This window comes from Nelumbo lutea, chromosome 4 (genome assembly GCF_056320005.1).
Source record: "Nelumbo lutea isolate HS-2025 chromosome 4, American lotus-T2T, whole genome shotgun sequence".
NCBI classification, from domain to species: Eukaryota; Viridiplantae; Streptophyta; class Magnoliopsida; order Proteales; family Nelumbonaceae; genus Nelumbo; species Nelumbo lutea.
The window spans coordinates 9,831,282-9,842,340 of NC_142687.1; the positions used below are offsets into that span (position 1 = coordinate 9,831,282).

Genomic DNA, 11,059 nt, shown 5'->3' on the forward strand with positions numbered 1-11,059 from the left:
TATTTTGAAATTCGCAACAAGAAAAACCATTCACATCGAAGAACACCCCCTTAGTTTCAGGACTTCACAGCTGTTCTAATGTCCTTGTGATAAGCAAAACAATTACTTCTTAGAAGTTTGTGTAGGGGAAGGTGGGGGTGGGGGGGTTGGATTTAAGTTTTAACATGAAGTGGGCACCGATGTCTGTATCCATTCCAAACCTAGTAATCTTACACATTAACTCTAGTGCGAGGGAGGACGTATAGTATCAATCAGCCTAGAGGAAGCCAGTTTTCCTTCTCAACCAATTCACTTACTGCGTGTCGAGTGTCGACCCAAAAGGCCAAAAGTCGTTGCAAATTGCCACCTGTAATCTCTTCTATTAGCATTTGTGAGGGTAGGTGGCTAATTATTACGAGTTTATGACCAAACGGTTAATTGGATTTATCAAACAAACAATTAAAGCTTGGCTTCTCAGCTATTATTCTTGGAAATCGGGAGATGTCTGTGCTTCGCTTCGCTTGTGATTCAAGTTAAAGACGAGTTGAATGCTTGCATTAACTGTTACACCCGCTTGCTCTTCACGTCAATAACTCAAATACTCCTCTCCATTCTATTGGCCCCCTTTTGTTGGTGATTTGGTTCCTTAGTGGCGCTTTGGTCAAAGCCAGAGTTTAAGTTAGATCCCACCCCTTAGTCCCCTATCTACACCCAACTGCTTTTCTGCTACCTGGAATGCTATGAATTCCTTGTATCCGGAGTCTGCTATTTGGGTCCAATTCCGTGTGGAGTGGAATTTGGAAATTTGTTCTATGTTGGATGTGACAGAAAATAAAGGAACAGAACTTTGAGGGAAAGTTGTTAACGAATTTTGTGAAACCCAACTCAGCCTAGCAGATTTCAAGCCTTCATTTCTGTGTATTTTGTATTGGGGTCGTAGTGTCGGACTACCCCTCTTCTAAGTTTTAATAGCTTGATTAGTTCGATTTGCAAAATATTGTAATTGTATAGGTTAGGGTGGAAAGGCAAAATAAAAACAGAACTACTGAAGTCCAATCCCAATATCTCAAACCAAGTTGAATTTCGATAATAAGCCCACATTTGAGAGTGTTTATTTTTAAGTGCTTATACTGATTGGAGGCTGGGTCTACATTAATAACCACTTATTTATATTTGGTAAATAAGTCCCAATAAAGCTCAGTTTGAAAAGAGTATAAATGTAAATAAATACAAAATATAAGGTTTTACATTCTATATATTTGCATTTGTATTCCTTCCAAACTAAACTTAAATGTTTATTCATCGTTTTGAGTAAGAATCTAGGTGCTTATTTTTAAGCATTTATTGATTTATGATCATGTTGTCCTGCCATATAATTTTTAATATACATATACTATATTGGTTTGAAAGAAGTAATTTTTTCACCATACACTTGTCCAATAAGTACTCCCAAACTTGGTCTAAAGGAAGAATGTCAATACAAACGTGTCTTCCCAAACGGAGCCTAAAACCAAATACATACCAAAAGGACATTTTTTATTCTGGCCTTTTTTGGGAGCTGTAACAGCTGTTATTGCATCTCTTTTTTCCTTGGGCCAGCTCTACTCGTACGAGTGTACAACTAATGTCTTTTGACTAAAATAACCCCAGAAATCATCTCACCTATTCTATTCCTTCTCAACAACAGAAGGCTTATTTTAGTCAATAAACACTTGAGAAATTCCAGGTTTGATCTCCTCTCTGTGGCTTGTGAAATAAGTCAAAATTTCAGCAGTTTTATGTTCTGAATGAAGGGGTTGAAGACTTGATGTTAATAATTCATGTTTGGATTGTCCAATTCTTTTCTTCAAAGTACTTCCTAACAATCAATAAAATAAGATTACGCCCATCACTCACTGACATTATTTATTTATCTAAGTCTCTCCGCATTACAAGGACCAGTTGGGAGCTTGAGAGACATAGGGTGATAATAACGTGGTGCTTCTAAACCCAAAGCGTCGACTTTAAGATAAGGACAGCTGGCTGAGGGAGTCTATGATTGTGTAAGAGTAAAAGCTCAATTAAAAAAGGATCAATGTTGACACTTGACAAGAGCATTTGTGTAAGAGTGCTCAACCGTCTGATTTGCTTCAACTTTGGAGATTGCTATTTATATGTGGGTCCGGCAATGCATGAGGACGGGTATCGAGAACTGAAAATCATGAGTGGATGTTGGGTTATGATGTAGCCCTACTCCGTTCACCAGTTGGCAAGGCACTGCCGAGAGGCAAATAGGAGAAAACGCCAACATTGTAAAAAAAAAGTCACACGTCACATACCATGATACCAATTGTGTAATGGGAACGTGATGGGATATGCTCTTCACATACCGTGCATTGAGAACATCTTCTGTGAATTATAACTAATATGAGAAAATGTATGATAGGATATGTCGTCTGAAATGTCTATGAGGTACCAGGTGTGAGGAACAGATCCAGTGTTATTGGGAACATCTCTCAATAATAAATAAGAAAGATATTTTTAACATATGTTGAGATGTACATGTAGGGCCGTTGGTGTGATTTCATTGTTCGGTTTTCCCGTTCATTTTCTTGTTGCAGATCTCGACCACAAGAAGTAACATGAGACACCTCATACAATTTAATCCTAATTTAAATACATTGTATCATTTTCTCCCATAAGATCCACATTTGGAGATTGTGAAGAATTCTTCCATTCCTTAAAAAAAAAAAAATTGTAAAAGAATCTACCGAAGATTGAAAACCCTAATTTAGACTTTCAATTCATGTGGTGGAAATGCGGGAAGTCAGTGGGAACGCTGGGTGCATTTAATGATATCTGGGTTTTATTTATTTATTTTTTTGATTTCAACTAAGATATATATCTCGCTTTACTCATTTTTGGGAGCTTACGATACATGGGATATGGTGTTGTGCTTAGGATATTTTATCATAGGAAGGTTCATTAGTTATTCATGGTTGCTTCTTGGTTGGTGGGGTTTCAATTTTTAATATGTCCCCACATGCTTCCCATCTGCAACGGATGAATTGCATCAATATTGCCAATAAGAAATGTATTTGCTTTTGTTTTTATATGAGATTATGGTCTTTAGACTAATTAAACTCCGTTACGGTTTTACCCAAGTGAATGAACTTTGTATTAATTGATTTAAAAAATGAACAAAGAACAAACCGTGGAGTTGTATCTCATATGAGTTATCTAAGAAACATCAATTTGTGTGGAATTAATGCTTCCAGTAAGATAGTTGGTTGAGTGTGTTTTGACTGATTCAGTGGTCCCTTTATTTGATGACCACACCCCATCTTATTCAAAATTTCAAACGCTCAACTGTATTCTGCAACTCTTCTTTCATCAGTTCTTTTCTGGGATTGGGAGTCTTTTGATAACTCACATTAATTACCAGAAGTAGAATGTTCAAAAGACACTGAATGATGATTAGACTTGGGAAAGGGAAGAGAAAGAAAGAAAAAAAATCACACCCATAGTATATTTACTATATCTTCTCTTTTTCACATTTACATAAGTCCCTAAAGCTGGTATAATTAATGGATCACCTGTTAGAAAAGAAAAATAATGGATTAACAGAAAAAAGAAATCAAAACTAAAAATAACCCAAAACCGATTAAAGATCTGGAGAGAAAACCTGAATAAGCTCAATAAAATAAAAATAAAGATAAAAGAAAAAAAAAAAAAAAAGAAGAGAGAAAGGGAGAGAGAATTAAAGAACTCTCTACTCCTATACCATTTTTCATTTAGGGACATCTTACGTTCCTCCCGGGACCTCCATAATAAAAATAATTTCCCCAAACACCATTACTCCCTCCCTGGATATCATAACAATTCGGATGATCGGCCAACACTCGAAGATTGGATAGAGGAATTAAGCTATTATCCCAATCGACCACCTGCAAATTTCGGAAATAAGAAGCTTTCCCGAATCCTTCTCCGGCGAAGTGACCGCTGCCCATTTGGGTCGCCGTGTGGACGCCTCCTGGTCTACTATTAACAACTTCTCCTCCGAACTGAACCATGCTTGCATGATTCCTTAAATGGCTGAACAAGAATGAAGGCCAATATCCAACCAGTAATCCCGATCCAAATTCCAGCCACCAATTTCCGTGCTTCGGATCCTATCAAATAATCACATTTTACGATCAATTCAGTGATTATACATCTTTTTCTTATTTTTTTCTCCTACATTTTTTTTTTTTTTTTGTATCATCAAGAAGTGTTTGGACTTTGGATATTAATTTTTTTGGGTAAAGAAAACAGAAAAAAGAACTAAAAAGCCGGTCAAAATCGAGTTTGTCGACGGAGTACCAGCTGGGAATTGGGAAATTATAAAAAAAAAATAAGTATTAAAAACAAGGCAGAAAAAGAGAAAAAGAAAAAGTCGAAGCGTCAGGGAACCCTTTTGTGTGTAAAAGAGAAGAATCTTGCAAAGAGAAAAGATGGCAAAGGGGCACCTCGGTAATTTACTAACTCGCTGAAATGACAAACCACCCCCCCCCCCCCGCGGGCATTTTGTGCACTCCGGTGCATTTTAGATAAATACACTGCGAGGGGTGATGGGGGCGGATGGGGGTAGGCCCATACTGGAAAAATAATTTAATACCACTGCGGGCCCCTCGCCATTAAAAGCCTAAAGGATCGTATGCTAGTCAATTCCAGGTCTATAATGAGATATTCTGGATGGACGATGAACCAGAGAAAAATTATATTCTCTTTGGACAACTGGAAATAGAAAGGCGGTAGTATAGGCTACCTAGTAAAACACTCCTATAATGGGGTCCACTGATTGGACCATCCAAGGGCCATATGTGAATGCAATTGGATTATATCACATAAGAATATGCTGTTAGCGGGAGTACCAAATCTTCTCCCGGTTATACTTCGACATGTAAGAGTCCATCGTTCCATTTTTGTAGTCAAAAGATGCATGGGAGCAAATTTACCAGCTTTACCAAACTAACGGTTAAAAGAAAACGAATCAATGAAAAACTTTCTTAATACTGAGATCAAATTTACCTTCCAAACCAATAAACTGATGTCAAATTGGCCGCCCTTGTATGACGATATCGGAGAGATTGCCGCTCCGATTGCGATTTTGTTGTTTGTCTGGACAAAGCCGGAGCAAAGCAAATTGTAGCATCCGGTGGCTTGGTATGCATCGGTCTGTAAATCAGCATTTGATTAAATACTTAAATTATCTCTAGTTTTTACTTGTTACTTTCATGGGAAACAAGGAAAAGAGGGAAATAAGGTAAAATTTAACACTCACTGTCCAATAGGTAAAGAACCTAGGATAGTTGTCCCCATACAGCTCTGGGCTCACCTGAAGGAAAAATAAATAAAAAGACATCATGACCTATATTAAGAATTCTGGGTTTGATTACGACGGAATGGTAGTTGAGCTGTAATAACTGCTTTTAAATGAGAACAAGCTTACGGGTTTTAGCAATTTGACTCAAAATTTAATTGAATGTCTGTTTTTTTTTCTCTCTTCGTTTATATTTATAGAAGAAAAAAAACAGTTGCGTCGAAGTTATTAACTTGCCTGCCAGCCAGCTTCAATGGTGTTGAGATCGTCCCCGAATGAACCAGATATGACCCACATTTGTGACAAACTGAATTCGTATTGATTAGCTACGTGGGGTGCCCATACGTTTAAGCTGGCTTTTGCTCCATAGTACTGATCTCCCATTACAAACCCAACTGCATGCTGTTGCAATCCATAAATAAAACAATAAATCAACTCAGTACATAAATTAATTGCAGCGCTACTGATGAAAGTTTATTCTGAATTTGGTTATATACTATTGAGCATGCAGGGATTAAATGAATAATATGCAACAGTATAGAATCAAATGTACCAGAATTCCATCCACGAATGGTTTATCACTGTATTTGGCTTCAAATGTCAAACTTTAGAGAATTAAATATTGGGAAGAAAATTTTCGAAGCTACTGGTGGAGTAATTGATGGAGCGACACAACAATTTACTTCAGAGAAAAGCCATGAAAGTTTGCGATTACTTGAAAAGAGTATGAAACTAATGCCTCATAAATGAAAGTAAAGAACACCCATCTACCAAAACTTGCTATTTTGTGCTCAAAGTAAAGATAGGAGACTTCTATTCATCTTAATTAATTTCGTACAATGCTGGTTTTGGTTTCTACCACTTTCACCAAATTATGATAAATTTAATGAAACTTAGCCTCCGTGTTTGGTTGCCGGGTAGGCGGGAGAGGTTGAGATTTTGACAGGTGAGATTTGAAGGGAATTAGTTTTTTTTTTTTTTTCTTCTCCGTGTTGTTCTAAGTTCATCTGAACCAAATTGCTGTTGTGAACCCAGGAACAAGATAGAGAACCGTTGGAATTGTTGAGAGGTTTTTGCAGACAACACGCGAAGAGTGAAAATCACAAAAGAGCAAAAAACGTCATTTCCTTTTTAACATAGAAAACGCCATTGTTTTGTTCTCTGGATCGATCATTTTCTCCGGTTGGCATTTCATAAAGTCTTTTCAGAAAACAAACTACAGTGGTCTTCCTACTACTACTACTACAGTTTTTTGCCAACAATTTCTGGGTGTTGCTCTGGTTTCTGTTTTTATAACTAACCTCGTGGCCAGTGCTCGAAGAGTCGCGTCTCACTGGTCTCCTCACTTTTCTTCCGAATCTCCTAATAGAACTGGCTCTTAAGACGTCCTGTTCTCTGGTTCTTCTGATCGGAACGGTTCCTTCTGGACATGAATCGCCAGAAATTGTCCACAACTGGAAGATTTCAGGCACAGAACCTGTTGGATTATGGCCTTTTGGTCTCTCAGGCGGATCCTGCAAAAAGAAGGAAAATTTTACAACTTCTTGTCTCCTAAAATCCACTCATACAGCTCTCAAATCCAAGGCTTTAAAACCCATTAAGGAAACCAACAAAATAGGAAGGAAGAGAAAACAAATTAGCGCTGCTAGCTAGTAGAGTTCAACTACCAATGGTTTCTGTCCCTTAAGCTGCGGATGATCGAAGGCTGGTTGTTGATGTGATAGAACACAATCTATCAGATCACCATCAGGGCTCTGCAACAGTAAACAAGAACCCAACTCATCAATAAACCCAAATTAGAACCAACGGAGAAACAAAATCTTCAAACGAAACAAAGAAGGAAAATTTTAAGAAAAGTTCCATCAGGAACAAAGGAATCTCCTCTCGTGGAAATAAATACCTGAATTGTCTTGGCAGCAGGCTTGTTGACTTTGCTGAGAAGAGCGTTAATCCTCTTCCACTTCTGCAACTCTTCCCCCGGTCGGAAAGTTTGATTTGCCCGGAGCCGCCCCTCGGCTTCTGATGAAGTCGACAAGGAGACTACGGGACCAACCCAGGAAGCAACAAGAAGAAAACCAACAAAAACGGGAATGATTGGAGAGATCTTGCAACAGCTAGAAGCCATGTTAGAGGAATTTTTCTGTCTTGTTTCTTCCGCTACATGCGTTAGCATTTGTATACATCGGTATTGTCTTCTTCTGCGATCAACAAAACGCCATATATTCCAAGTTGCGTCCATGGAAACACGACTCCCACCAAACCATCCAAAACAGAATAACCATCACAGAAATCCAGTTCACTCTCTCACCATTTCCAAAGATTTTAAAAACTCCAAATCACTCACTCTCGCCCAGTGGTCTCTCTCAGTCTCAAAGCTTCAAATACCTTAGGTTTGGTGTTCTGACACAAAGAACCTTCAGGCACGAGCTGATTAAAAAAGACCCAAATAGGTGGGGTTTTTAAGAGGTTTTCCCATGTGGGCAAGCAAAAAATAAATAATGGCTTGAGAGTTTAGATAATAAAATGACCCAATTTTTAAGAAAATTTCCCATTTTCTTTTCTTTTCTTTTCTTATCTTATCTTGGTTGGATAAAACTTAAAAGAGAGTGTAAGTGTAGGGTGGATCGAGTTAAGGGTGTTTCCAGTCTCCTATACAAAGACTGAAGTTACTGATTTCTGTTATTCCTTGCTTTGGTCCTGACGACATAGAAGAATTACACACTTGATTCTGGGTTTTCAAAGCTGTTTGCTTTGGTTTCTCTCTTTTTCACTTCCCTACTCCCTAGATGTTCCTTGTGTCAGCTAATGTGGTAACCATTTAGCTGGGAATTATCAAAGGAAAGCAAACCCACCCCATTTTCTACCTTCTACTCTACAGTCTACTGTGAAAATTTGAGTTTATTATTTCAGAAATTCCTGTGATGGAGAAGTTATATTATATGGTGCTGTGGACGGCACCACAGAATAAAGTGGTGGACAGCTATCGATCATGATGATGAGATCATCTTAGACTTCCAATAATGGATTTTATCTTCAACACTGGTCGAGTTGGGTGATGTACCAAATCAATGATCTTGATAAATTCTGATCTCATATACACGGCTACATGGTAAGTACCAAGTACATTCTTGCTCGTTCCACAGTGCAAAATTGCTATTTCTTGTTCTGTGGTATGATGTCGCTTCTTTTCTACGAGTACTCGCGGATTGCGCACTTATTGTGTGGCGGCCCACACACTAAGCCTGTGTGCATTCATGTGTGTGCGTCATGAGGCCTGCGATGGATGGATTCGCGTGTGCGTGCGTGTGTGTTTCGAGGTTTAGGCCTCCCGCTTTTGCTTGTCGTTTTTCGTTTTTTTTTTACTATTAATAAATCTATAGATTTATAATTACTGACTGAATAAAAAAATTATTTGTTAATTGGAAGGGCAGCTGGTTCACAGTGAACAGATGGGGTTCAACCACGTGGAGAGCTGGCATACTCAATCTCCACCGTCCATCTGTTGACGAGCGGTTCATTTTTTTGTTTGTTGAAGCTTCGTCAACGAGAATTGGTGGGCGTCTGGACGGGTAATTTTCAATATCGTTATGGAATCATAATGGCGTGATATGTGTTAGGCATTCAAAGGTTGATAGAAGATTAAGGTATGTGGTTTTCTGTCCAAATCCGAATCCAATTTCAAGGTTCAGAGCGTCAATATGGTGCCACGTGTATGAGACGATGGGTGTGCTTTTGGCTGAGCGGTACGCTACTACACTCACTGAATCCTAATATGTCAATGACTTTTTTCCCTTTGTATAACGTCGATAAAGGTCAATACGGATTATTAAGGGATCAGTATTGGCTGATACGGATCTAAATATAATTTTATATTAAATTGGTTTTATTTTTTACTTAATTGAAATATAATGCATATATATTAATATTTATAAAAATGTATAAAATTAAGGATAAATTTCTTGAACTATCTCTAAGCTTCACAGCTGCAATTGTCGCAGATCTGAGAATGCACCTGATTGAGAGCTGCAATCAAGTGAAGGGTAAGTGAAAAAATTCTGATGGGCTTGTTCGCTCATCATCAAACCCATTATAGAGTTCGTCATCGTCATCGTCATCGTATAATGTGCATGTAGCTTAGGGGTGGAAACAGAGGCGTTCTAAAGATGACAAGGTGCTCATCATCATTATTATCATCATCATCATCATCATCATCATCATCAACGTCATCGGCTTCATCACCCAGGCCGAGGCTTATCACCTCCTCTACCTCTACCGCTTCAAGGAGGTCAATGACATGCTCCTACTTGGAATTGTCCCTCTCCTCGGATAACTCTTCCTAGCAGCTTTCAATGTAGGAGGCAACCTGGAATAAAGAAGAAAAAAAATAGAGAAAGAAATAGATCCCTCCTCTACCTTTGTCACTTCAAGGAGGTTGACGGCATGCTCCTACTTGGAATCGTCTTTCATTTTGAATAAGGATTTTGAAAATTTAAAGAATAATGATGGGCGGAATAGTCTTTTTACTCCTTCCATTAACAGACATTGACGGTAAGGAAGATTTAGTCAATTGTCAAAAATAGTAAGGGTACTTTAAGGCAATACTAAAACAGTAAGAATATAGTAAGTCAATTTCCTAAACCTTAGGGGTAGTTTAAGAAATTTGCCCTAAAATTAAATATCTTGCATATTAATTTGATGTCATTAGTGGGTTTGGATTTTATATAAATTTATAAGGGTTCATACATTTTTTACGTAGATTATAAAATTTATTAATTATAATGAATTTATATGTTATTTACAAATAGATATAAATTATGATTGTTGGTGCGTCCATTGAAATTTATTATTACACAAAAAAATAGAAATACGATGCCAAAAAGACATGATACTGGAAAGGCTTTGACCAATCAAAACCCGCCATGAATTTTGATGAAAATCCACTGATTGGTTACCACTTTTTATGATATCGATTGAATGGTTATAAGTTTTTTCAGTATCATGTCATTCCGACATCATAGTCAAACCCTTATTTCAATTCACACCATTAAAATGTGCTTCTTATGCACTTATATTTTAATTGCAGCAGGATTGAGCTATAATATTAGTGTTATTAATACATTTATATATAAGATTTAAGCGACCTTCCCTATCAATATCCATGTATATTTTAATAATTCTCATGATCATATTTTAGAATTTTCTAGTCATGGTACATGCTTTAAAATTGCCTCCTTCATAATCTTTCCAATAACAATATTACTTTGTAATTTGACATCAACTAAAAAAATAAAATTAAAATTATTAAACTATTAATGGAGTGGTGGTTGTTCCACTATTAACAAATTATTGAAGAAAATCATATGATTTTTTTTTGTAAAAGTATGTTTGATAAGAAGGTAAATTTGTCAATGTAAAATTAACCTAATTTTACAATTTATATAAACCATTTTACACTCTACATATTTGCATCATTTTCAAACACAGCCTAAAAGAAAATAAAATTCAAATGTCAATCTTGCTTTGATAGAAACCATGCAATTTTGATTAAATTTTAGGCTAAAGATACGATAGCCTTATGGTTGTGGTGGAATCCAATGCCGCTCGATTGGGGCCATAATGTGATGGTAGAAGAGAATATGCCATGATCAATTTGGCTTCCCCTTGTGTGGTTATTATATATCCCTTTTCTTGGACCATCTTTGTCAAACTCATATGGGTAGGTTTCCTAGAATGATATAA

The 11,059-nt window shown here is 37.1% G+C and overlaps 1 protein-coding gene across 1 annotated transcript; it reads right to left on the reverse strand.

Annotated features, from left to right (window-relative positions):
• Positions 1–3,466: 3,466 nt before the first annotated feature.
• LOC148853820 (protein neprosin-like) lies at positions 3,467–7,884 on the reverse strand. Its single transcript, XM_088941682.1, has 7 exons — positions 7,221–7,884; positions 6,988–7,074; positions 6,622–6,834; positions 5,558–5,722; positions 5,282–5,335; positions 5,029–5,175; positions 3,467–4,130 (listed from the first exon to the last, which is right to left on the reverse strand). Exons 1-7 carry the CDS (start codon positions 7,557–7,559, stop codon positions 3,753–3,755), a joined length of 1,383 nt encoding a protein of 460 aa, XP_088797808.1. The 5' UTR covers positions 7,560–7,884; the 3' UTR covers positions 3,467–3,752.
• Between the last annotated feature and the right edge of the window lie 3,175 nt (positions 7,885–11,059).

Coding starts and splice junctions, on each gene's coding strand:
- LOC148853820 (XM_088941682.1), bottom strand. CDS start 7,559: ATGGACGCAACTTGGAATATATGGCGTTTTGTTGATCGCAGAAGAAGA. Junction 7,075..7,220: donor CTGCTGCCAAGACAATTCAG/GTATTTATTTCC, acceptor TTACTGTTGCAG/AGCCCTGATGGTGATCTGAT. Junction 5,336..5,557: donor CCATTGAAGCTGGCTGGCAG/GCAAGTTAATAA, acceptor TTTTTCCTTCAG/GTGAGCCCAGAGCTGTATGG.